The sequence below is a fragment of the Lepidochelys kempii genome, chromosome 6 (assembly GCF_965140285.1).
Source record: "Lepidochelys kempii isolate rLepKem1 chromosome 6, rLepKem1.hap1, whole genome shotgun sequence".
In the NCBI taxonomy this organism is placed as follows: domain Eukaryota; kingdom Metazoa; phylum Chordata; order Testudines; family Cheloniidae; genus Lepidochelys; species Lepidochelys kempii.
Window position 1 is genome coordinate 104,843,483 of NC_136385.1, and position 27,522 is coordinate 104,871,004.

Sequence of the window (27,522 nt, forward strand, 5' to 3'; positions counted from 1 at the left end):
GGCTCCTAAATCCATATTTAGACACATCAGTACAAGTGGCCTGATTTTTCTAAAGTGTTGAACACCTGCATTTTCTATTGAAGATAATAGGATTTGTGGATGCTCAAGACTTTTCAAAATCAGTTACTTATAATCCAATGCCTGCACTGGATTTAGGAGCCTATCTTTAGGTACCAAGGTTTGCAATTTGATTTAGTGCTTTCATTGAAAAAAGCTCTCAGTAACCTGGGACATAACAATTAAATTTCTATGGGAGGTGTGGTCTGATAGCAAAAGCAACATGAAGTGACTCATTTTACAAACACAATTATTATCTAGCTATTGCATTTATGAATGATCTTTTATGTTGATTGATTTCATTTGGGCACTAACCCTCTTAATAGAAATAAACAGGTTTCCTACTTTGCACAAAACAGCACTCCTGACATGCTTTGCCCTCTCTTGAAAACAACTGGCTGTAGAGATGAATGAGGCTCTTTAAAATACAGCTTGACTAATATCTCTGGCATTGGTTTTCCTGTTTCAGTTATGGACATCTGACTGCGTAGCATGGCACCTGCAATGAACTATAAATCCAGCTGTGAGTTGTTCTTTGGTTGGGAACTCTGATTTGTGACCTGATTATTTAAAAATCTACTAGGCTTCGTATCCTTTACACGAGGGAGACTGGCATCACAAACAACATTTAGTAAATAGAAAAGGCTCTCTCCTAATCTAATCCATGTATTTATACTGTATGACTCTCCTTACCATGGAATCTGAGCACCTACGCAAAGGATATTCTCTAGTCTAGTTGTCTAACGAGATTTTGGGAACAGGGGTCCATATTCTTCCGTATTTGTAAAGGGCCATTTACACCTATAAGGCTGTATCAGTAAACAGTAATAACAGACGTTATGCGCAGGGAGAATACATGGTGTACTAGAAAAGCTTTATCCATTTAAATCTGAGGTGCCTATTTTGCTCACAAGTGGAGAACCCAAATGCACCAGTTCTGGTAACCAGAATGTCATAGATATTGTGGTGGAGGGAAAGAAAGCCTTCCTTGCCTTGCATAATCACTGAATAAGATTTAACACATTTATTCTGTAGTCCTTCAGAACTCAGAGCATGATTTTTGCTACTGGATTCTTTAGCCTTCTATTTTGTTCGTCCCACCCATCTGTATATCATTGTATTGAGTCCACTGAATGGATAGTTGAGGACAAAATATGACCAGTGTGACCCACAAGGCCATCAATACCCAGTTGGATGCACAAATGTAGCTTGTTTATGCAAAAAATTTGCTAGTGCAAAGATACAAACATGAAAAATTGCACATTGGAAAAAAAGGAGACTTTGAGGGGACTCTTTTTTTTAAATTATGAAAGTTATCCATAAAATTAGAGATACAGCCTCAACCTGAGCTCCCCTTTAGGCATACACAATTTTGTGCAGGGGTCATGGGGAAAAAATAAAATGTGATCATGTAATTAAAATCAGTATCATAATGCATACATCCAACAGGGCTGAATTCAGGTTGCATAGGCAACCTTAATTCTGGCATTTCCTAACTTTTAAGAGCTTGGCTTTGCAATCTGAATATTTTTACCATAGTTTTTGTATTTAATAAATATATAGAATAGTTCACTTGGGGGAGCTGATCAAAGCAAAATATATACAGTAAATCTGTTCAAGAGATACCTACATTTAGCTGTAGTCTGGCATGTTGTGATGGATGGCCTTACTTTGTTCCTAAATTGTTTTATGTATCTATAGAGCAGGATTTTCACCAGTGCTAGCATTGCCCAGTTCTGCTTCCACTGAAGTCAATGGGATTTTTAACACTGACTTGAATAGGAGCAGAGTCAGGTCAGTGCTGAGTGCTTGGAAAATCCCACCCGTAATGTTCCTCATTGCAGAGAGAAAAGTGAACGTGCACTTAGAAGTTCTCTTCTTTGTTAAAGAAGAGTTAAAGCATTTAAAATCTTAAGCTGTGCTGACATTTATTATGTCATGTTGTCCACTCTTGGAGAATGACAACAACAAAGTGACATAGTGAAGTAGCATCAGTATTTCATATTAACAAAAATGTTGACCTTTTCTATAGCTATAGTGTATTTGTTTGCTGTGGTATTGTACAGAAAATAGGGGTGCCCTCTAAGCTTAGGCCTATAACTGATTTACGTGCTGAGCTTTCTTTACAATTAACCACAGAGTGACTTTTATTGTAGAAAATAGAAGACCAGCAGTCCATTTGCAGGTATTCTGTCATGAATAGGGAAAGGAACTTATTAGAATAAGGAAAATGCTATGCTTTCTAAAGCTACGATTTCTCCCCCCTGCACTTCACTGTAGAAAAGCCGCTTTGAACCATCCCTGACCCCACCCCGCCTCTGACCAGGCTGCCTGCTATAGATGTAAATAAACTGTACACAGTCTTACACAATTGATTCACTACATGGCCTAGAGCAAACCACTGAGTTTCTCTTTGCCTCAGGTTATCCATCCATAAATTGACTGTAGTAATACTTATCCATCTCACGTGAGTTTTGTGTGACTTACTGAATAAATAATTATTACTCCCCCTTTTTGACCTCAGTGGCTAGTCAAAATGTGGAACCCTGTACATGTTCCAGTTGGGAGGAGAAATTGGTGGTAGTCAGGTATTTCTTGGATACAGTTTATTTTGTTTACAAAGAATGTACGAAGTCCTGTGTCTCTGAGCGCAGAAGGAAACAAACAACTTCCTTTGCTCACAGCACCAAGAGCACTCTTTTGAGCCTGAGCCTGTGACCCAAAAACCTCTCCCTAGATTTCTTCCCGGGTTAGCTACATGCCTTCAGCTGCTGCTGCAGGTGCTCTCTCACTCTGTCTGTTCTTGGCTGACCTTAGTTTCTGTGTGATCTCTCTTCCCTTATACCCACACACATACCCAAAACAATACTCAGACAGGAGCTCCCTGGGTTCACACACACCTTTTGTCTTAGGTGGGGCTTATGCATATAGTTATAGTTCACATCTACCAATCTCAATGAGGTTTGAACTCAACCCATGACAAGGTTTCACCCAGCTCATAACATTATAAATGAGGCTTGAAATCCATGAATGGAAAACACGAGACAGGCACTAAGTGTTTGACCTTTTAGCATAGAGTAGGACAGATTTAAAAATACTATATAAAATGTTCCCCTTTTCTTCCTTCCTTAATCAGAGTATTCAATTCAGTCAGCCACAATAAAGATTGGAAAGACTTGTCTCTTAGATTTAGCTCACTACATGAATTTTAACGATACAGTAGGGGTAGAAAACTGATATGGTGTCTTAACCTGAACTAAGCTAAATGAAAGTCTCTGTGTTTTTTTTTTTTTAATCCAGTTGCTTCCAAGATCCGCTACCTACAGGAATACCATAACCGCGTTCTTCACAACATTTACCCTGTGCCCTCTGGAACTGACATTGCAAACACTCTGAAATACTTTTCTCAGACTTTATTGAGGTAAGTTTTAAATTATGCTCTTCAAGAGAAAAAATGTTAGGGGATATGTATTGATTTCTTCTTGGTTAATGGATCTTATGGATCAATGCTCAACCAGAAGGAGTCAGAGCTCAGTTTAATTAAAAATATGGTATAAATAAATTACAGCATTGGCTGTTGCCCAATTTGCCCAGTTGAGTTGCTTGTTGAGTGGCTGATTCTAGAACAAAATATGGTTTGCTTGGACCTATTCTAGGTTAGTGGAGTGCACACATGTGCTTGAAGTAAAGAAGAGAGAAGGTTGCTATAAAATTTCACAAGTTTGACTGTGACCGCTCTGAGAATCCTAAAGCTGTAGGATCCTACTGAGATGAGCCTGAGCAGCAGAACTAGAAGCTGAGCTGTCCCATAGTTCAGTGGGCTTTCAGATCTGGATTTTGGTTCAGCCTATTATAGCAATGGGCATAGACACAAAGTTTGGATCCAGATCTGGATCTGAATGACATTAACGGTTCAGAGTTGTTCTGATCTAGGGATTTGGTTTAGTCCACTCTAGTTGCAATATAAAAACAAATAAGTTCGAAGTATGATTAGAGAATAGGTTTAGATAGGTGATATCACCTTTCAACTTGTTAAAGAGAGCTGTTATAGGTTTGGGATTTCATTAGGAACATTACTTATATTCCAATTTTCCCACAGTATAATGGATTCATTGACCTAAATTTTCAAAGTGGCCTTGAGATGGCCTTTGACATTGCAGATATAATTTTTGTATGCCTACATTTTTGTGGCATATTTTTTCATATGCAGATAGTTTTGAGTTCACGGTGCATTTTTGTGTATAACTACCTGATTTGCACCTACAAAAATATATACGCTTAGAAAATTGCACCCATACTTTAAGAGGCTGCTTTGGAAGTTTGGCCAATCTTGGAGAGAAGAAACATTCTCTCTTGCTCTAAAATATGTTAACAAGCAAGTATTAAAGTTGAATGAAAAACTCATTGAGAGCCCACATTCAGAGACCATGGAATTCAGAAACACTCCATGTTCTGTGTTAACAGGAAAAATACATATGTAGAAATACACGTTACCTGAGTGAAGCAGCTAGTTTTGTAGGTTACAAAAGCAGAATTTAGAGGTCTGCACAACTCTTTTATGTGTGGCTGTTTTAAGTCTGCAGAATTGTTAATTCCATATGAAGGGAGCAATTCCATTTAACTTCTTTATTTCATGCTAGAGGTTGGACTGAACCAAAACCCTGGTACTGATTACCCTGACCTTGATAAGATTTGAGGTGGTACTCACAGTGTATATTCAGATTTGGATATAATTTCATAGATGGCCTCTTTCTTTATAATGGGCAAATCAAAATGCTGAATCTGAACATCCCCCAAATTAGGGAGAGGGCATTAGAAATCCAGCCCTGGATCCAGATCTGAATTTCATATAGTCCATTGCCTGTATCCTCAGAATAGGCCAGATCAAATCTCTAATCCAGACCTCCTTTAACTTTGGAGTGTTTGAAATCTGGTTCTGGACCTGGGTGCTGTGGTGTGAGCCCACCACAACTTCATGCACCTGTTCACACCAAGACAGGGATTAGACAAAACACCTTACCCTACACTGAGTGTGTGGCAAGTGGAAAGAAGGAAACTCCTGTCCAGTGCACGCAATTCCGCTTTCAGGGATCTTAAGTCGGTTTATCCTAAACAAACATCTCAAGACCCTGGCTTGCTCAAGACTTTGTTCAAGAGTTTCCCTGAAGCCTTCTTTCTGCCTCTCACACTATCACCGCGTACACACTCATTATTGCACAATGGAGTATAAACACAGTCAAATATACCCCATTCAGTTGTTAGCATACTAGGTCTTAGCAGGTGTAGTTTTTGCAACCTGTTGTACCTTGACAGTACAGTTACTTTTCTGTGTTATAAACATATTGTCTTAGTTCTTCTGCGTGGGGCAGTCCCACTGTTTTGGGTCAAAGTCATATCTGGTGTAATACCAGTAGCTTCAGTTTAGTTGCAACAAGGATTAACTTGGTCCTTTCGTTTATATACATTCAATGATGTAACAGACTCAGGGGTGGGGGTGGGAAGAAGTGGCTATGGTTGAAAAAAGTGAGGCATTTACTTTTTATGAATAAACATCACATAAAATCACCATACACAATGCATAACATATTGATTCATTTAGCTCCTCCTCAATTTTCTCTTTGGGCAGAAGCATTTCTTTACATTACAGCATGAATTTAAGTTTCATGCATTTCTCATTTCCAGCCTTTCCTCCCTCACTTTAGGATTGACCTAGAACATAATAAACGTCTTATAGAATACCTGCTTCTTTCTTGTTTTCTGAGGAAAAAACTCCCTCTGTGCATTTCTTAACTACAGACAAAATTATTTATTTAATGAACAGTTATTAATGCACAAGATATTTTTTACTGCTTTTCCTGGGTATGGAGAGATGCAATTTCTCTGGCACCATTTCTCAAAGAAACACCTCGGGAAGGTAGTAATTTGGAGAGTGGCCTAAGTTGCAGCAAGGGAGCCCAAACTTTGACCAGTTAAGAGATGCATTGGCAACTCATTTGCATACAGTGGGACAGATTCAGTATGGAGGTGCCTGCAGATACTACAGGTCCCAGTGTACAGTGCTCCATATTGAGTAGAAAAGGGAACGAGCTACAGTGGCCAGATCTGAATCTGCAGCCAAACTTTCTCAGAGTTCAGGATTGTTATTGGATCTGGAGTTTTGACTGGTCGCATTATAGAATTTGGGGTCAGCTGCATATCCAGATTCAGAGATTCTCTGAGTTTGGGGTGGTAGGAACTGGGGCTTTGGTAAGGGCACATCTCTAATACCTGAATTGAATAGAAGGCCTCTATGATCAAGATGGAGTATTGTATGCTGGGACCTGTAGTCTCCATGAGTCCCACCTTTATATTAAGGAAGAGGGAGGCCCTGAGATGAGTGTTAGCCATCATGGCCTTACGCTTTCCAAAACAAGGATTTATTAATGCTGTAATGTCCCTCCTGGAAATATTGCTCCCGGGGCAGCACTTCTAGGGAGTGACGTGTTAGCAAGTGAAGGAACTGAATTTGGTGGATAACTGGGTAGCATCTGTTCAGAGAGAGGGGTTGAATGAAATTTAATACCTCCACATCTCAAATCAGAAGCTGCAAAATGTATCATATGAAAGTCAACCAAATTTAAAAAAGCAAATCCAAAAAAGAGGAATCAGCACTCTGATAATTCACTTTTAAAATCCTAATAGATCTTGGTTGGTTTACTGATATGATTTCATAAAAACTGACAGAACAGTCTTGTTACCACTTTTCTTAGACTGGACATTGGGTAACAGAAACCAAAATAATTTACAGGCATACAAGGCACAATAAGAAAAAAACAATTATGCAGTAACTTTTCTTAGGGTAGATTATATTGTATATATATAACATCTGCATACTTGACAGATCAGGCATGCCTGACTATAGCCACCTTTGCTCAGAGATGTAATTATAAAAATTTTAATATATATGGCAAATAAATCAGGCCCTCTCTTGCAAACACATAAGCATGAGTGAAACTTTCTCATGTGAGTTGTCACACTGACTTCTATGGGACAACACGTGAGTAAAGTTCACGTGTGTTTAAGTATTTGAAAGATTGGGGCCTGAATTCTGTGTAGGGTGGGTGGAATTTTCAAAAGCGCTTACCATTGACCTAACTCTGCTCCACTGAAGTCAATGGATGTTTCAATGCCACATCTATACTTTATTGGTTTTAACATTGACTTCAATGGGAGTAGTGGTATGCCAACACTGGCCACTTTTGGAAGCTCACCCTACAGGTACGGTACATGTAAAACAAGTTGGTCTATTGTTTAATATATTAAAATAGTATATGATACTTTTATAGGAGCATGAAAAAGTTTATTAGCTAGCCCTGTAATGCATATTCATTTTCTGTTAGGCTAGCCAAAATATACCTTTGTTGCTTAAGCAGCAATTTATTCTATTTTTAAAATTATTAATCATTTCAGAACAATTGGACTAACGTGTTTATAACAATTTTAAAAAGACATAGCAAGCTGGTTGATTTTTAGTCTCTATTTTGATGCCCACTAAACTATTTTAATTTTTGAAATTATCTTTCCTTTAGTTTGTAGTGAGTTTTGTTGAATAATAACGTAAGTAGCAGCAGGAATGTATGATAACACACTGTCTGATGTGCAGTTCTATAACTGGTATTGCTTGCTTAGCCCTTAGATTTGGAAGTACCTATTTACCAAAAGAGTGTTTGTATTCATAAAATAAAATGTTTCCTCCCCAAATATGGGCAAAATTAGAAACACACATAAACAACCATTATCATTAGCTCTCAAACATATGCTAAAGATCATCTACTATATATTATTTTATAGCTTCTCCAAATGTAGTTTAGTTAACATTTTAGAAATATTATATTATTTCTAAATCCATGTGCCTGTTTAAACTTCATTATCTCAAATGATACTGACGGAATGTCATGAAACAGTATCATAAAATACATACAGACATTATTTTGATGCGATAAACATGTGATTTTTAAGACTATCTTAACAAACCCACATGTTTATTCTTTGCTAAAACATGTTTCTGAAAGTGCCACACCTATATTTTACAAGTTTTCACTCCCTTGGTTCAAACAATGTTATTGAAAAAATATTTCCCCCAAACCTTCTCAGAAGCAAATTCTCCAGCTATTTGGACACAGCTATTCTTTTCATAGCAAGCAGCTCAATTCCCAAATTCTGCTTAACTGTGAAACATGGGTATGGCACTGAAACATGCATTTTTATATTTTTGCTCCTTATGAACCAGATAACACATGAGATGCAATGAAAATTTTTACAAATGGCAATTTTTAATTTTACTCTCTTGAAGCATGGAAATGAATGGTTGCTAGATTTGCCAACATACTGGTATTGGTAGAAATTGCATCTTATGTGGGGTATATCTGGTGTTTTATTATTTGTTTTATAGTGTCATTTCAATGTAATGTGCTGTTCTTTGTGTCTTTGTTGTCTCTTTTTTTTCTTTGTCCCCCCAACAGCATTTTGTCCCGCACAGGGAAGAAGGAGAATCAAGATGCCTCCAATTTGACAGTGCCCATGACCATGTGTCTTTTTCCTGTGCCATTCCCACTCACCCCATCTCTAAGACCACAGGTCAGTTCCATCAACCCTACTGTTACTCGCTCCCTCCTTTACAGCGTCCTGCGAGATGCTCCATCTGAACGCGGCCAGCAAAGTCGTGATGCTCAGTTATCAGACTACCCATCATTGGACTATCAAGGACTTTACGTGACATTGGTGACTCTGCTGGATCTAGTTCCTTTGCTACAGCATGGTCAGCATGGTAAGCAGGTCTTTGAATCCTTACCGTACACGTAGATCCAGTGCTCTGAATCCATGTGTGGTATGTAAGGCCTGGGCTACGCTACACAGTTATGTTGACGTAAGCTTCCTTGTGTCAACCTAGCTGTGGAAGTGTCTACACATAAATTTGGCTCCTGCCGATGTAAGCGCCTCTTTATGCCGATTTAGTAACACCACCTCTCTGAGTGGCATAGAGTCACGGTCAATGTAATTAGGTTGACGCAGTGTCAGTGTAGACGCTGTGTTGGTTAAATTGACTGTTCCTGGCTTTCAGGGGATGTCCCACAATGCCCCACACTGACAATTCAATCGATACAAGTGATCCTGGTGAGGAGGTGAACTGCTGACACAAGGACCCAAGTGTGCGTGCACACAAGCGATTTAATAATTGCTGATGTAAGTTAGGTCAACATATTTTGTAGTGTAGACATGGCCTTAATAAAATAATAGAGATGGGCCTAAACTGATCTAGATTTTGAACCTATTCAAAAAATGGAAGTATTTTTATCTGGCCTTTTGGTTTGACTCCATTGAAGAGTCAGGGCCTATTTGCAAATTGTGGACCTGGCTTTGGGTTTGGATTCTGGAGCCCACTATTGCTCAGGGATGTGAGGATCAGGCCCATCTCTGAGTAAAATGTGAAGTGGATTTGATAAAAGATCTTAACAACATTTTAACAATGTAATAGAGACTGGTTTAAAATGTAACTGGGTAAAAAGAAAGGATTGTAAGTCTGAATATACAGAAATAGGGGTTTTTGCACAGTGCTTTGAATCATCTCATCACAAAATTTGTTAGATTTTGGTTACATGTTGCTATTTATATTGTTCTTAGTCAACTCCTCCAGTATTCAATTTTGTAGACTGTGGTTATCTTTACTGAAAGTCTGGGGCCCAGTTCTCCCCATCTTAGGATACCAGTATCTATCTTGATTTCAGTGGGTGTTACTTGTACACTGAGGTGCAGAGAACTGTGCTCTAGGCTGCTAAGTTTTGGTAAGTATATGAATTAATTTAACAGGAAAGAGTTCCCTGTTGCTTTCAGAATTCCTTTGGGATTGATATCATATTTTGATCCCAGTAGAGATGTAGAAAGAGATGATATGATGTATGTACAGTGGATTAAAATTTGCAAGGAAACTGGTCATTTATTCCTTCCTTCAGCTTAGTAATGTCTTTAATAAAATTTAGTTATCAGAACAACTTAGATCTGTTGGGTAAGAACAATGCTGTTGTGCCTTCAGCCAGACCACTTGTGTTTTGATCCTGTCAGATTTCACAAGCTAGGCCACCCTTGTACTTAATACTTTTTCTGCAAGATGCTGAGCATTTATTGCAAGAGAGAGGCACTCTGCGTCCTGCAGTATCTGGCCCTTGCATGGAGGACCTTTGAGGAACACTAAAATGGAATACAGTAACGATTGTTAGAGCTTATAGCGTGCTTTTCGGCCATAGATCTCTAAGCTCTTTACAAAGGTAGGTATAAATATCCCCAGTTTACAGATGGGGAAACAGAGGTACAGGCTGCCTAAGTGACTTGCCCAAGGACACATAGTGAGTTAGTCACAGAGCTTGGACTAGAAACCCAGGTGCTGCAGGGGGTGGTTTTTGTGATTCATAGGAACATAGGAAGTGCCAGACTGGATCAGACTCAAGGGTACCTCTAGTCCAGTATCCTGTCTCTGGCAGTGGCCGGCACCAGATACTTCAGAGGAAGGCAAATGTGGGAGAATCTGCCTCCCTCCTCACAGGTCTGATCCTGATATCTAAAGATTGGCTTAAGCCCTGAAGCACAAGGTTTAATATCCCTTCCACAATTTTGGGTATAATTAATTATGATAACTCTGAATATACTTGATATCCATATAAATATCCAATCTCTTTTTAAATCTTGGTGAGTTCTTGGCCTCAATGACTTACTGTGGTAATGAATTCAACAGTTTAATCACTTGTCATGTTGAAAATACAGTGGCATTCTTCCCTCTGAGTCAGCACAGAACCAGTGCCCCAGTTTGGTGTTCTGGAGGCACTTTGCTGCTCTTTGAATGAGATTTAAAACTTAGGTTCTGCTTTCCTGTGGTTATGACAGCTTCTACGGCACTCTTTGCAAGAATAGGTCGGTTAATATACCAATGTCCTGGCCAAATTCTAACATTGATAGTGGCATTCTCCCTACCTAAACCCACGCCCCCATCCATGCTCCTGTGCTGGTTTTACAGAGTTCATTTCCCTCTAAACTGTTGCTATTTGCTGTTAAACAGCTGCCTCCTTCCACCCTAGAAGGAAATTCATTATAATGGTGGGTGAAGTGATTCCTGTGTGTTGTTTAAATATCAACTAAATTTCTAAACAATTTTGGGGAGACAGGCACAATTTAAGTGTAAGTTATTATGATAGTTTTGTAAACAGTCCATAAACCAAAAAATACATCATGTTTTTTTCTAATATAATGATGCTCTGTTTATTGAATTTTCTTTGACAGATCTTGGACAGTCAATTTTTTACACAACCACATGTTTGCTTCCTTTTCTCAATGATGACATCCTGAGTACTTTGCCTTATACAATGATTTCAACATTAGCCACCTTTCCACCATTTCTGCACAAGGATATTATAGAGTATCTCAGTACCTCTTTTCTACCTATGGCTATATGTAAGTGGAGTTCACTCTAATAATGTTACGTTTCAGAAAGTATATAGGGTTTTGAAATAACATTAGACCATAGTTATGTTTTATTTACCATGGGGATGTGGTTACATATTAATCCACTTGCTTGCCTACAAAAAATAATTCAGTGTGGCTGCTCTTACCAGAGGAAGTAAGTAGTTCTACAGAATGTCTACTTTCTATGCTGTATTACTAGCTTATTTCTTTTCACTTCAGGGGTGAAATAAAACATCTTCAGGTGATATATTGTACTTATTACACTGAGAGCTTCCAATGGCAGCAGTGGGAGTCCTGAATACAGAGCAAATGTACAATATGGTCCTGAAAATACAGATGCACCAGCAATAGGTGTAACATTTGCATCGGAATGCACATGAACAACTACGGTCAATATAACTGATGGACATCCAATGGCAGAATTTGGCTCTATCTATTTATCTTATTGTTTTGTACTGAGTAACTATGGGTGCCAATGGAATCTGTTCTAACTGTAATTGTCAGGAAGTAATCTGATAGGTAGTTGATTTTCTGCTTTTCTTTGAAAAGATATTGAATTACTGCATAAAGTTAAAATCCCTGCAAGCTTTGGATTCAAAGCAGTATTGACTATCTGTGTTTTGAACACTCATCTATGTACCTGATAAAAGCTTGCTGACCTTTCAGTAGCTGCTGTAAATACTCTATATGTCTTTTTTCACATTTCACAAATTTGGAGATTGGGGACTATAACAAGAGTCAAGTTGCACCATAACCCTTTGTTATCAGCTCTATAGACCTTTGCTGTATGCAGTGTTGTTGTGTAGCCATGTTGGTCCCAGGATATTCGAGTCCTTTATCTAACAGTATGAACTATTTCTGCATTCAGAGCTTCATTAATGGTACTGGGAGTTTTGCACAGCAAATATCTACAGAATATGGGAAGAAGCATGGTCTAGTGTCCTAAAGCCTAGAACTCTGAGGAGGTCTGTTATCTACTATTCCTGGCTCTCCCACAGATTTGCTGTGTGACCCTGGGCAGGCCATTAACAGCTCTGTACCTCAGTTTTCCCATTTGCAAAGTGGGAATAATAATACTTCCTTATATCATGAGGGTCTTGTGAGGCTTGATTCTATAATGTTTTCTAAAGCTCTTTTATATTGTGGATGGAAGATCCTATAGAAATACAGATCAATATGCAATAGTCTCACTGTGGTTTTAAAGAATCTTGAACTAAAGCTTTATCTCTCCATTACGCTAGTCTGAAAAATGCATCCAATGCAGAACTTTCTATAGAGTGCTCCTCCAATCCTGAATTTCCTCAAATCTCTGAAACTAGTCTCCAAAACAACCTATTAAGCCTAATTCTGTCTTTAGTTAAATGGATACTAGTCCCCCCAGTAGATATTGTACATATGTAACTGAGAGCAATAGTTAGCCAATTGCCTTTTTCTAACACAGCTTTCTCAAATCACTGTATAAATCAATCCAACTCTATATTTTGTTTCTAATACCGCATGGTACCTTTTCTCTGTAGACTGTATTTTAAATGCTAGGTCAGAACTGCGGGAGAATGCATATTTCGCAATATAAATTCTCACAAACAGATCATGCCATAATAATTTGGGGATTGTTTTGAGCGGCATGTAATTACTGGGATACTGACTTGGCAGAGAATAGTTCCAGCAGAGCAGTAATTAAATCAGAGGTAATTACACTTGTGGCGTGTACATTCAGGGGTATCAATTATATTCATTGTATGAGTGCTATGATCAGTGGGTCTGGCCATCTATACCACATTGCTGAACTGTTTCACAGCCTCTCTTCCACTAACCCCACTTGCTTAAGCAGCTCATAACCCCAGCAATGGGCTCCACCAAGCCTTTGCTTTGTAACTCTGTTTCTGCCATTGATATCCAGAGATGAATGATGGCAGTCCAATAAATACCCTCAATCTTCAGGGCTTTCCCAGGATCCTAGCTGGTGGTGACCACTAGCTCAACACTGATCAGCCCACTAGGAGAGCAGCAGAAGCTCCAGCTAGGGTCTATTAAGTCTTATCTCCTACAATCAAAATCATAGCTCCCATATTTAAACACTGCTGTTGGTATCACTGTCCTAGTATAGTTATCCCAGCTAGTGAGAAATGGGATTTAGTTTGAAAATAGTGTTTAAAATTATGTTGCCTAGGGACAAATCTATGCTATAGACCAGGGGGCAGCAACCTATGGCACGCGAGCCAATTTTTAATGGCATGCTGCTGTCTGCTGGACCCGGGCAGACAGCAGCGTGCCACTAAAAATCCTGCCCGGCCCGGCCCGCTCTATTCCGCCTTCTGCCCACCGCTCTCTTCTTGCAGGGCAGGCAGGCTTCCCACTCCCGCCGCCTCTTCCCCCAGTGTGCAGGGTTCGTGCCCCTCCTCCTCTCCCTTTCTGCAGCTGATCAGCTGATGGCCCTTGCTACGGAGCAGGAGCGGGAGAGGTAAAAGCGGAGCCACAGCGCGCTCATTGCTCCAGGGACCTTGGGAAGGGAGTGGAATCAGGGCCTATCCCCTCCAGCCCCCTGCTGTGAGCTGCTCAGGGCAGGGGGCTGGGAGCACCCCCACAACCCCAGCACACACCCCAGCCCTCTGCCCTGAACCCTCCTCACACACACCCAGCCCTCTGCCCACAACCCCAGCCCTGACTCCGGCATCCCCCACACATCCCCAGCCCCCCCACACCACATGCCCTGACTCTTGCACTCCCCACATCCCCACTCTCACCCTGAGCACCAAACGGGAGCTCCTGCACACCGCCCCCCAACATTCCCACCTGCACCCCTCGCACCAAATGGGAGCTGCCCAGGTAAGTGCTCCACACCCAAACCTCCTGCCCCTACCCTGAGCCCCCTCCCTCATTCTAGCTCCTGGCCAGACCCTGCACCCCAACCCCCAGCCTGTTCCTTCACCCCCAGCCCTGTTCTCAGCACACTCCCACCCTCATCTCAGTGCATTAGAGAGAGGAAGAGAATGGCTAGAACCAGGGAGAAGGTAGGTACCTACTCTATGTGGACAGGGCCGGGACTCCAGACCGGCAGTGGGCTGAGTGGGGCTGGCAGCCAGGACCCTGGGTGGCAGGCGCCGGCGGACAGAACCCCAGACCGGCAGAGGGCTGAGCAGCAGCGGGCTGAGCCACTCAGCCCACTGCCAGTCTGGGGTCCCGGCCGCTGGCCCTGCTCAGCCCACTGCCAGCAACAGGCTGAGCGGGCCGGCGGCGTAAGATCAGCATTTTAATTTAATTTTAAATGAAGCTTCTTAAACATTTTGAAAACCTTGTTTACATACAACAATAGTTTAGTTATATAGTATATAGACTTAGAGAGAGAGACTTTCAGTCATAGAATATCAGGGCTGGAAGGGACCTCAGGAGATCATCTAAGTCCAACCCCCTGCTCAAAGTAGGACAAATCCCCAATTTTTGCCCCAGATCCCTCCTTCTAAAAAACGTTAAAATGTATTATTGACATGTGAAACCTTAAATAAAAGTGAATAAATGAAGACTTGGCACACCACTTCTAAAAGGTTGCTGACCCCTGCTATAGACCAACAATAGCCAGCACGCTATTCCACTCCAGCCCCACCCACCATTCCTCAACACCATTCCTCTCATTGTCCCTGTTGCCCCACTCAGTAGCTCCCCAAGCTTCCCATTGTTTCCCACAAGGACCTAAATCCTAACAGCAAAAGACTGTAGGCTATGGTGTGTTGTAAGCTGATATTTTGGCCATTTTGTGGGTTGTAGACTGAAAAATTTGAGAACCACGGTTCTGGAGCAGGGTTTTGCTAGCACAGCTGTCAGACAGAAACCTTGCTATTCAGGGGAACTGGGCTAAAACCCTGTGAGCAAACACCACATCTACAATAGTCTTTCTTTTGCCATCAGAGAGCTTTTACCCCATCACGTTTTTTTTTTTTTTTTTAAAAAATACATGCAGCCCTATGCATTTTATTTGCGTCAGTCAAAATCTAAACTGGGTGCAGTTGTTTTCTAATTTTTCTTGCTGTACGCTAGGAGATATTTTTTGCTTCCCTTTAAGTGGGATCTTCGAGGAGAGAAGGAGTGCCTGCACACGTCACTCTGTCTGCATCTTCAATGCTAATGATTGCAATGCAGTACACGTCAAATCCTGGTATGTATAAATAAATATGCACCATTGTTTGTATCTCTCTGTCAAGGGTATGAGTCATGAAATATTACGTCAAAGAGAGTGTTTGAGAACTCAGCTCACTGGAAGTTCAGACAATTGGAAATGCTCTTCCTCTCCATGCTGGTATTGCAAAATGGGATTTAAAAATAATCCTTTCAGTTAAAACTTGCCATTTCTGAGACTGGTATTTGAAGCAGCAATGTTCCAGATAACTAGGCTTGTCCAGATTCCTTATTTATTTTATTTGTTTACAATTTTGATAGATAATGTCGGTTATTTGTAAGCATTTTTTTCTATTTTTATCAAATTAAATTTTCACAGATGTACAAAATTATGTGTTTTAAGCATATTTTATTAATTTCTGTTGATTTAAATGTTCACAGTTGTGGGTATGGGGGGGGGGTCAGAGAACAGGGTCAGGAATCAGACAATAAATATTCAGTGACAGTAGATGTTGAGACTGAAAAAAGCTACAGCTTTATAACAATTAAAACACAAATTGTCACCACATGTCAAAACATACAAAGTAAATATTCTTAAATCCAACCCTAATAAGTTCTCAAGCAGCATTCTTCTTACTCTCTCTATCTGTAAATTTCGATTATTATCGATGGAAATATTTTGAAATTGAGACTTTAAAGCAGTCCTGCTTATTTTAGCTTAACACCAGAAAATGGAACATTCTAACACAGGGGTCTCAAACTCAAATGATCACGAGGGCCACATGAGGATTAGTACATTGGCCCAGGGGCCGCATCACTGGCACCCCGCCCCCACTCCACCCCTTCCATGAGGCCCCGCCTCTTCCCACCCCTTCCCTGCCCCCATTCCCGTGCGGGGTGCGGCATGGGGCTCAGGGCAGGGGGTTGGGGTGCAGCAGGGGGTTGGGGTGCAGGAGGGGTTTGGAGTGCGGCAGGAGATTTGGCTGCAGGAGGGGTTAGGGGGGTGGGCTCCAGCCTGGCGTGCAATGGGGACAGGGCAGGCTGCCTGCCTGCCCTGCCCCCGCGCCGCTCCGGCAAGCGCCTGGAACCTGGGGGAAGGGAGGCACAGGGGTCTGTGTGTTGCCCTGGGTGCGCCTCCAGGCACCGCCCCCCGTAGCTCCCATTGGGTGGGAACAGGGAATTACTAACCACTATCAGGTAGATAGAATCTGTTTTATTGTCTCATATACTGGACTCTTATACTGCTAGAATCACAATTGTTGTCACTTTTTTAGCAAGACAGCTGTCTACAGGCTCCAAAATAAACTGTAATTAATTTAATTGTAATTAAAAAGCACTTGAAGACAAAATCTGCTCTCTCTAACATTGGCGCAGCCCCAGTGAAGTCAGTGAGGTCACACTACTGTCAAGTGAAGACAACATTCGACCCATAGGAATTGACTCTCTTTGCCATAAACAACTCTCTCCTATTCTATTTATTTATAAAGTTGTGTAGATATTGAAATGCACTGGGCCATCTGTACCATGAGCATGTGAAGAAGTCTCCCACAATACAAACCTAATTAACCAAAGCTGAATAAAAGTAGGCCACAACCTAGAAATAAGCTATTTATATGACAAATTTTAAATATGAATGAGATTTTTGTATGAAGTATTTTGCTTTTTGACTCCCAGATCCCTGCTCTAGCCACAACACTGTTACACCAGAGCTGAATTTGGCATTATATATTCACATACCGCCATAAAAACAAGGTCTAAGTGAATAGGCAGATAAATCAGATGGAGGCAAGGGGAACTACTCCATCTCTGTGTAAAGAGTAAGTGCCAAAATTCGGTACACTAGTAATTCTCATCATTTACTGCATTCCTCAGCATCAACAAACTACTGACATTTAATTTCGGACGCTCAATTATCTACTCTAACCCCAGGATGATGAGCCTTTAGCAAATTGTTCACTTTATAAACACTGAATTAAACAGAATGTAGATTCAATAAACTAAACTAAATGGGACACAAGCCATTTCTTGAACTTGAGTTTCCATTTCAGTGTCATGCTTATATGGTCTTTTCTCTCTCAGTGTATCATTGTCAGTTACTGGAATGCCTCATGAAATATAAGCAAGAAGTATGGAAAGTAAGTTTGTGACCAAATATACCTTACATAGACAATGTTGTTTACAATAATGAAAACCAGCTGGTTTGAAAACTGTAGTCACTTTGAGCCAGAAAGTCAGAAGTCGTGATCTCCGTATGTGATCCTCTTGCTGAATTTGGGGTAAGCAGCTGTTGGTTGCTCAGAATTGGAATTTACAGATGCTGTTCCATCTCTTCAGATCAGGGCCCGTTTTCTGAATCCTGCTTAAATGTGGCTCAAGTTGGGAAAAATCTTGTAAGAGCAAGAGATCTTACTAGTTCATATTGGACTGAATTTTTATGAGGACGGTTTGTGCGTAGTATCATTGAGGCCAGAGGTAATTTAGTCCCTATTCAACCTCAAGTCTGGATTCTTATCCTTAGCCTGAACCAAATCTGAATCCAGTTATGGATTCAAACTCCACCTTTTTGGTCTGTATCTAGACAGAAGGCTTAACTTGTTTGAAGTTATTATATATGATGTGCATTGTGGTAGCAGCTGGAGGCCCCAGTCAAAATCACATACTCATTATGCTAGGTGCTTTACAAACACACCAGTATGAAGGGTTAATGTCTAGCTATTCCACCTGGAAGCAGGCGGGGCACACCCTGACTGTTTCCTAGAACCAATGCACACATTGCTCTTTCCAAGGACAAGGGCTAGATATGAACCCTGAGAACTTGATTGTTTGGACAGCAACTGTGGGAGGCTTTTTTAGCCTGGGCTCAAGGCCTGAGAACCAGGATTGTAGTAGATAGAGGATGGTAACTAAGCATATGAATCAACGTCATACATTCCTTTGTGTAGCAGTGTGTAATGCTTAGGGGGAGAAATATAAAAAAAGGAGAAGGTGGAAGGCGGGGGGGCAGAACAGCCCATCTCCGCTGACCAGCCTGTTTGCTTGCATAAAGCTGTGTTCTGTCTCATCACTGAACCGCAACACCAGTAGAGTTGCCATCTAATCTCCCCCAAAGAGTTTGCAAAAGGTGGTGGGCAGGGTGTAAAATGTGTACAATCTTTATGCGTGTATGCACATTTGAAAACATACATCAAGTAATGTTATGAAATGAGTAGTGTTTTGTCACCATGCAAACTAAACAGCTACACATGTTTTTCCTTAGGACTTGCTGTATGTAATAGCTTATGGTCCTTCTCAAGTAAAACCTCCAGCAGTACAAATGCTATTCCACTATTGGCCCAATTTAAAACCGCCAGGGGCAATAAGTGAGTACAGAGGACTGCAGTACACAGGTAAGTGCAAAAATGTTTGTATAAACCCAAATAAATACAATAAATGAGGTGGTCTGGTGTGTACTAGTGTTAGCTGTTAACTCTTGTCAGAGTGATCCTAACTACAATATTCTATAGGTAGATATATTAAGTATAAGCAATGTCTATTTCAGTGTGCTTTCAAAAGGTGATGATAATTGGTAGTAGTTATGGGTAGTAGAAGCTGGATCAGATCCAATAAATACAGTGTGTCAGTCCCAACACTAACTGGATAACCCTCTCCCCATAAACCTACAGTGAAAAGTCCTGAACCGGGATATAAATGTACCCTGTAGGTCCAAGAAGGAATCCCTTCCATGTCCCTTTCTACTGTCAGTTGGATGCTAGTGATGCCTCATTTGTTATAGCTGCTGCCGTTGCTATGACTCCTCTTCTAGCTATTACTGTCACTGGAGTCAGGTGCAAACAGAGCTCAGTAGGAAAGTTCCCAGGACTGGAAAGAAGGATGTGGGAAAGCAGGAAGAGAGAGACGAAGTTGAGTAGGTGGATGGCACAAGGTCTCACGCTCACCTTCCTCTGTGTAGTTTTTGCATCTTATATTGGTAGGGGATTGTGCTTCTGCTGGGGTGGTTCTTAAGGTGGGGAACTTCCTTTTGCTGCTTGTTGGCCTTAACCCCATCTCTCTGCTTTGAAGAATCATATTTTCAATACTGTATTGTGTTGTCCTTTTGGATTTTTTTTCCATTTGGAGTACAGTTGGGCTGGCACCAGAACCCCACACTCAGATAACCCTGAACTTTGGGACATTCAGAATGTGAACTTGGATCTGAATCCAAATTATGCCCCTGGAATACACCTCTAATATTTGATTTCTGTCACCTCCTATGTAGCATTCCCTTCCCCTTTTTAATGAAGTCAGATTATTGGGATTTAAACGTTGCTCTGCTTTGTATATTGCTGGTTTCTGATCTTGTTCATTGTATTATTATATTTTAAATTGTTGTGCGGCTCATTTAGTGCTAGATTGTGTGTCTGGGCCACAGTATTGTCACCCTCAAGAGAGCAAAAATAAGATTTGGACCCCAACAAATCATGAGATTGTCCCCAAAAATCATAGGCTTTCTAAAATTAAAATATTCCATTCTGTGGGTTTTGGTCTGTCTTCTGGTTTTTGAACTGCTCCTGCCCATCCCCAGCGTGTGCATGACAGTGTTGCAAACGATTCCACATTTATTGGGTAAAGTGATTTTTGGCTCCCATTACAGGAGCTCTCGCCCCAAAATTTGCATGTTCCCTGCCAGCAATTAATTCTGACCCCACTCCTCTCAGTTCAGCCCCACAGCTTCCTCTCTGCTCTTCCTGGGTTCTCACCCCCCACTCTCAGGCCTGGGGGACTGCAGCAGGGTACCCTCTCCCCTTTCCAGTTGTGAGCAGGGGGCAGCTCGAGGGGCTGCGGAAGAACACTCATGCTGTCCTGTCCCTCACATTGCTCAGAGGATGGGATGGAGTTGCCCTGAGCAGTGGTCTGTTTAGTTCCCTCCTTCCCCCTCCCCTCCTGTCAGAACAGTTTTGGTTTGGTATGGGGTGGTGGTGAGTGCTTTTTCTGTAGCAGTTCTGATTGGTTGCTCAGCCCCAGGAGGTAGGCGAGTGAGGAAGACAGCTGATCAGAGGGGGTTCCCCACTAGGCAGGGCACAAATTCCCTAGACTAGAGGGCTGGAATGTGTGACAAAATCTGAGCATTGAGGACACAGCCCTTAGTAAGGGATAGTGTGTTGCTGAGCTGGCCTCGGAACAGCTCAGCGAAAGAAATGTGTTTTAGGGGGCCACAATTTCCAGGCTACTCCTCTATGCTCACTGGAGGTAGTCAGAAACTAATCCAAAGTCTGGGTAGCATGAAAGAAATGAAAGGGCTGCTGGGGAGGGTTCCTTACTCCTGCCTTATACCCTTGTGTGTGGGAATACAGTCCACCTCCTAATCCAGACAGGCATGTTATAAATTGTTGTTGTTACTAGTATGCTTCCTGGGGCAGGGGTCATGTCTTCCTCTTTATTTGTATGCAGATAGCACAATGAGGCCCAGTCTAGATTGGGGCATCTGGGCACTAGCATAAATGGTACCTATGAATAATATTTGTTTGTTAATCAGCTGTGTTTTGGTTTTGCAGCCTGGAATCCCATCCACTGCCAGCACATTGAATGCCATAATGCAATTAACAAACCAGCCGTGAAGGTAACAGTCATTTCCACAGGACCAGAACTTTGCCCAGTTGAAGGCCTTACTGTAAAATTTCTGTAAGCCCATGGGTTGAAGCTAGGGCCCCATTTTGTCTCTGGTCACACACTGAAGTCGGTAAGACTTGTATGTAACCAAGGGCTGAGTTTGGCATGGAAATTGCTTGCAGTTACCCGTATCTTTAATGGCCTGCTTTGCCTTCTACTGAAGTCAGTTGCAAAACTTCCATTGACTTCCATAAGATCAGATACAGGAACTAAGATGGCAGCATGGCCTGTGGAAACTAAAGGTCCTAAGAATACATCTTGATGGCCTATGTAGCCTGGCTGCTCGGATGAAGATGGAGTATTTCATCCTGGAGCCTCCATGAGCTATGTCCCCATATTAAATATAAGGATGGTTGCGGGCCACATATAGGGTTGCCAAGTGTCCTGTTTTTGACCAATTGGGATGTTGGCATCGCCAACCGGGATGTTAAAAGTCCGGTCGGCGGCACAGCAGGGGCCCAGGGCTAAGGCAGACTCCCTGCCTGCCCTAGCTCTGCGCAACTCCTAGAAGCAGCCACCAGGTCCCTGCAGTCCCTAGGTGCATGGGCGGCCAGGTAGGCTTGATGTGCTGCCCCCCCTCGCTCCCCCAAGGGCCGGCTCTGCAGCTCCCATTGGCCAGGAACCAAGACCAATGGGAGCTGTGGGGGCGTTGCCTGCCGGTGTGAGGGCAGGGCACAGAGCCGCCTCGGCTGCCCATGTATCTAGGGGACCTGGCGGCCGCTTCCTGGGACCCATGGTAAGTGCCACCAGGACCGTGCAACTCCTCCCGCATCCCAACCCTCTGCCCCAGAACAAAGTCCCCTCACACACCCAAACTCCCTTCCAGAGCCTGCACCCCACACCTCCTGCACCCCAACCCCCTGCCCCAGCCCCGTGAAAGTGAGTGAGGGTGAGCGACGGAGGTAGGGGAGATGGAGCAAGCAGTGGCAGGGCCTCAGAGAAGGGGCAGGGCTTCGGGGCAGGGGGCAGGGCAGGGGTGTTCAGTTTTGTGAGATTAAAAAGTTGGCAACTATCCACATGGAAAATCTCTGGAGTGGTCTCTGGCTACCCCAGTGTTATGTTTTCTCAAAAATGTTACTTATTATATTCTCCAAAGTGCTTTAGAAAGAAGATAATAGCATCATCCCCGTTTTACAGGAAACAGGAATCACAGAGAGGTTAAGTCATTCAGACCCCAGGGTCATTCAGTGGGCAGTAGGAGAGTCAGGAATAGAATCCACATTTACTGAGTCCAAGTCTGGTGCACACTGCCTGTAGTAAAGCTATTTATTTATTTATAGACCTAACCTATGTTCCAGGCACTGTATAAACATTAAAACAATTAAACTGATCAAAATGACACTTGACAGATCTCTCCCTTCCAGCAAACTAGGCTCCCAGTATATTATAATTGCAAAAAAAAGATGTTCACACTTGACTTCAGAGCTCCCAACATTTCCCACCCAGCATATTCCAACTCCAGCCCCTCATCCATCCCTTCCCAGTCACCCCCAGTTAGGTCCTCCCATCACCAGAGAAAGATAACAGGTAGGTGTTGCATTGTGACCTGAAGACTCCAGCCATTCAGTGGGGAGAGTAACTCTTAGTGAGATTTACAGTTCTAAGGTTTGTACATGAAAATGCTTAATGCTTAGAAGTCTCGAATGGACTTTCATCTGAACTACTTTTTGTAGAATGAAGATCAGAGCTATGTAGAGATATATGAACTGAGGCCTATTCTCTCTTCGATACATGCCCCAAACTCTTGTTAATAGAGAGAGGATGGAAGTTACATCCAAAGAATAATATACCCTGTCATTCGCAGCAAGATCAAGCTCTTGGCTAGATTAAGAAACTTTTAATTTCATTTAGAAGTGATATTATGATGTCTGTTAGTGATTGCCTTTTGTCTTCACTGCCCCCTTGTGATGAAACTGGGTGACACAGCAAGGCTGCTTCAGTTTGCATCCTACTCTGATGGACCCCCTCACCATCTAGCCTGCTCATTGGTCCTTTGTCATAACCCTAGCCCTCTGGCTGGATGGCTGGCAGTCCTTTCCCCCTTTCAGGGTGCTAAAGAGTCCAGTGCTTCAGCAGGCCAGTCACCTTAGATGAGGGGCATACAGTCATTGAGCTCTTTGAGTGTGGCCCACTTGCTCAAGACCTTAGTAAACCCTCCTGATGGGTTTGGTAGGGGAGCCTAGGCCTGGCCATTTTCTGGATTCCAGGCTAAGAACCCTGTATAAAGTGGTTGATGTCAATTTCTTTCAACCTTTTACTGTTTCCCTGGTGTGCTTCCTAACACACTGCTCCTGTAGACTGTTCCTCTAGTTCACATTTTGTGGTCCTCTCTTCCAGAGGGTCTGGTTTCCTGGGTGGCTTCTCACTGCTGTGTTACAGAGACCTCTGTTCTCTGTGGCTCTACAGCCTCTCTGGCACTCCCCGGGCTATACTCCAAACTGTCCTTTTGGTTTCCCTTCTGGTTTCCCACATCTAGAGTGACCCCCCAGCCTTCCTCTTGAAACTGGGGCTGTAATTCTAGCCATTAGCATGTTCCTGTTTCAGACAGGAGTGGGCCCAGATTAACCAATGTGCCCTTGGTGAACTTGCACAGGGCCTACCAGAACACAAAACAACACCCCCCGCCCCCCGACACACACAAATCCCACACTTGATTGGTGCTGTGACCCTGTGTGCCAGGTTGCAATTATACTCAAATTTGGTCCAGCCACCGCTGTCATGCCACAGGGTAGCTGGGTCATACTGGAGTGAGTGGTCCTGTGACCTGAGCTCAGCCCCCCACTTTTACAATAATCACTGGACCAGCAGAAGGCTTGCTGTACCTCCACCCCTCCCCCCAAAAGTCCAGGGAGGTGCACCTCCTTGCTTGAGAACCTCTGCTATAGAGGGTTGGAGCAGGGCAGCAAAATGAAGTTTTGCCTAGAGCGGTGATTATCTTGTATATCACCTGCTCTAGTTTAATGAGGACGGGGGGGGGGGGGGGTGAACCACCAATTTCCGTTGTGCACAGGGCCCCAAAACTCTTTTTAATCTGGCACTGAACCGGAATCTTTCTAACTCTCCTGCAAGGACCTGGGGCTGTTGTTTAGGTAGTTAATTCGCTCCTCGGGACAGGAGTTCCCCCAGCTCTCGTCTGTGGAGCTGGGAGTTGTGATTTAGGCCAGTTACAGGTCTTAGCCAGCTTCACCTTCAGCTGGGCACTTTTCCCCATCCAGCACATGAGCCTTCTCCTAGTGATATCGGCCTTGCTAGGAGTGGGGAAGCAGCATATAAGATGGTCCCCTTCTTAAAGCTCATCCCAATTGGCTGGGGGAGAGGGGAGTCTTGTCCCACTCATTCTGCAAAGATCCTGGTCCTGGGCCTTTAAAGAGACAGTAATGTGATTCCTCCCAAACACTACTTATTCCCTTGACCATTTCCTCTGTCCCCAGTATCTTCTTGGTCTTTCTATATCACCCCACCACCCCCGAAAAAAAATCTTAAAGGGGGCCTGTCACAAGGATGGTCTACTCACCACTGGAGCGCCTCCTTCTGGCCACATCTGGGGATTAGCTGTGCCAGGCCGATGCTTCTTCCTATGGTTGCGCTCTGTCCCCCTCTCAATCTCGTTCTCTTGGGACTCAACTGCTCCCGCTTTGAGGCTTGGCCCTCCGGCCAGATCACTGTAGTTTTCCCATTCCAGGGGGAAAGTCTCTTAGGACCCACTGTCCCAGGCAGTCTTCTCTTTCACTGCCCCTTAATGGTGCCACTTCCACAGTGTTTGGTAGGGAAACCCAGGCCCACCCTCTACACTGGGTTCCAGCCCAGGGACCCTGAAGCAAACAGTCAAGGTCTGTACAGTCCTAAACATTACTACTGTATCCCTGGGTTGCTTCCTACCTTTCCTTCCCTCATCCTGAGAGTGACTGCAGCCTCATTCTCTGCTGCCCCCTTCTTCTCTCAGCTACTGGGCTTTATACAGCACCCTCACCCCACCATTCCTGTTCCTCTGAACCTCGTCCCTAATTGGTGCTTGCTCCCTGATTCCTCCTTCAGGTGCAGTCTAGGCGCTTAACTGGTCCACCTTACCCCCTTCAGGCCTTGTGTGGGATGGACACCCCATCACAGGACCATGCCATGTGACTGGGGTGGGCTGACCTCTAGGTACCACTACCCGTAAGGGAAAGATCAACCTGTCACAGTGTCCATGTCCAGACCTACGACTGTCCTGCTTCCAAGTACTTAAATAGTGTAATGCATCTGCTCAAATATGTGATCATGTTGCCATCTAATGGCTAACCCACAAAGGGGATAAAAGCCTCACCGCTAGTGCAAGACAGGGGAGTTATTCTTTTAGCTCTGGTGGCAGAGGCCTGCATTTCGAGAGCCGGAGCCCCTGGGTTCCATCTCTGTTATCACATATGTGCTGTATAGCCAAGAGCCATGTTGTGTGTATACTTGCAGTGTATAGGTGTTACAAGTGACACCACTGAGATTGAAAGATCTGGAATTCTACCTTAGCTTGGCCTAAAAATATTGAGCCAAATTCTCCTGTATGAGATTCTGCCTCTTAGGGCACGGCTACACTTGCAGATGTAGAGCGCTTTGAGTTAAACCAGCCTTCGTAGAGTACAGTAGGGAAAGCGCTACAATCTGTCCACACTGACTGCTATAAGCGCACTGGCGTGGACACAGAGAGCAGTGCATTGTGGTAGTTATCCCAGCATGCAAGTGACTGCAACATGCTTTTCAAATGGGGGGTGGGGTGGGGTGGAGTGTGATAGGGAGTGTGTTGTGGGGGGAGAGAGAGTGGGTTTTTGGGGGGGCTGAGAGCATGTCAGCATGCTGTCTTCTAATTTCAGACAGCAGCAGACCCCCCTTCCCCCTGTCTCCCTCTCTCACACACAGCGTTGCACAGTAATGGTTGCTTTGTCTCAGAGCAGATAAGCAGTCGGCTGTCAGAAACGGAGCTTTCAAAGGGCATATCCGCATTCCTACAGCGAGTTCAAAACAATGACAAGAGTGGCCACTTGACTTAAGGGGATTATGGGACATTTCCAGAGGCTGATCAGAGCGCAGTAATGCAACACCTCGTTCACACTGACGCCCAGGCGTTTCAGCCAAGGCACAACAAGCGTTAATCTTCTCACTGAGGTGGAGTACCAGCAGCACTGTTGCCATGGAGTCAGAGTGCTCTTCATGCCTTGCCAGTGTGGATGGGTAGTAAGCTAGGGCGCCCGGGGCTGCTTTAATGCGCTCTAACTCACAGGTGTAGCCAAGCCCTTAAAGCACTGCAATGACCATGAAATATAATACATGTGTTTAGTTATAGTAATGTAACAAAGACACACCTGTGTTACTCCTATAGGCCCATTTAAAGCAAGAATGCAGAAAACAGGACTGACACTGCTCTCCTTTTACACAGACTGGTTCCCTGTTTTGAGCTTGTTTTTGGCGGAAACCATTTGGGACACAACACTGGCAGGTGCTGAGTGCCTCCTGCAAGAGGAAAAATGCCCTCCACAAGCACTGACGCCAGTGGATGCTCATTACCTTGTAGCATTGGTCCCTTGGATTGTTATGAAACCAGAGCACTTTCTTGGAGAGAGAAGTTCATTCTGTTCTTCCTGTGTGTTTCAGATGTGCATAGAACCTTCCTTGTCTGTGGCTCTGGGTGATAAGCCACCCCCGCTTTATCTGTGTGAAGAATGCAGCCAGAGGATTGCAGGGTGGGTAGACTAAGACTCAGAGATGAACGAGGATCACAAATAGTTGGTTAAAAACAGCTGCATACAATGAGTTTACAGCTCCAGATTCTAACACCCTCAATCATGTTGAATAGAATCTTACTCCACAAATAATCCAACTGAAGTTAATGGACCCACCTGTAAAGTAAGGTGCTACCTGGTACGAGTAATTGTAGCAGAGTCCGGCCCAAAGCGAACAGCATTTGCTTTTAGTTTTCACGTTAGTGAGTCTTAAAGGTAAGATTTGTGAATGTTATGATTTTAAGTTATGAATCCACACCCTTTTTGCACAAGAACAATGTCTCTCCTCACCATTAAGAGCACTGTAGTGAGGTCTCCCTTGCTGAGACATCGTTACTTTTATGGAAAATGTACTTCAGAACATTCTCTAATGCATACCATGAAGCAGCTGCATAAGGAGTTAAAACTAGATCACACTTGTGAAGTACATGCAGAAATACATTCAGACATGAATTATCCTCACATTTTAAGT

The 27,522-nt window shown here is 43.1% G+C and overlaps 1 protein-coding gene across 9 annotated transcripts in view; it reads left to right on the top strand.

Annotated features, from left to right (window-relative positions):
- The window catches only part of UNC79 (unc-79 subunit of NALCN channel complex), a 161,997-nt gene that overhangs the window by 3,597 nt on the left and 130,878 nt on the right, over positions 1 to 27,522 (top strand). For 7 of the 9 annotated variants that reach the window (XM_073349519.2, XM_073349521.2, XM_073349522.2 and 4 more), the window contains exons 2-9: positions 3,358 to 3,478; positions 8,559 to 8,863; positions 11,365 to 11,535; positions 15,605 to 15,697; positions 17,737 to 17,792; positions 18,914 to 19,043; positions 21,189 to 21,253; positions 26,923 to 27,011. In XM_073349519.2, coding sequence (XP_073205620.1) covers positions 3,358 to 3,478; positions 8,559 to 8,863; positions 11,365 to 11,535; positions 15,605 to 15,697; positions 17,737 to 17,792; positions 18,914 to 19,043; positions 21,189 to 21,253; positions 26,923 to 27,011 — 1,030 coding nt within the window. Of the gene's footprint in view, positions 1 to 3,357; positions 3,479 to 8,558; positions 8,864 to 11,364; positions 11,536 to 15,604; positions 15,698 to 17,736; positions 17,793 to 18,913; positions 19,044 to 21,188; positions 21,254 to 26,922; positions 27,012 to 27,522 lie in introns of those variants that run through there. The other 2 variants (XM_073349523.2, XM_073349526.2) reach the window with 2 other exon arrangements.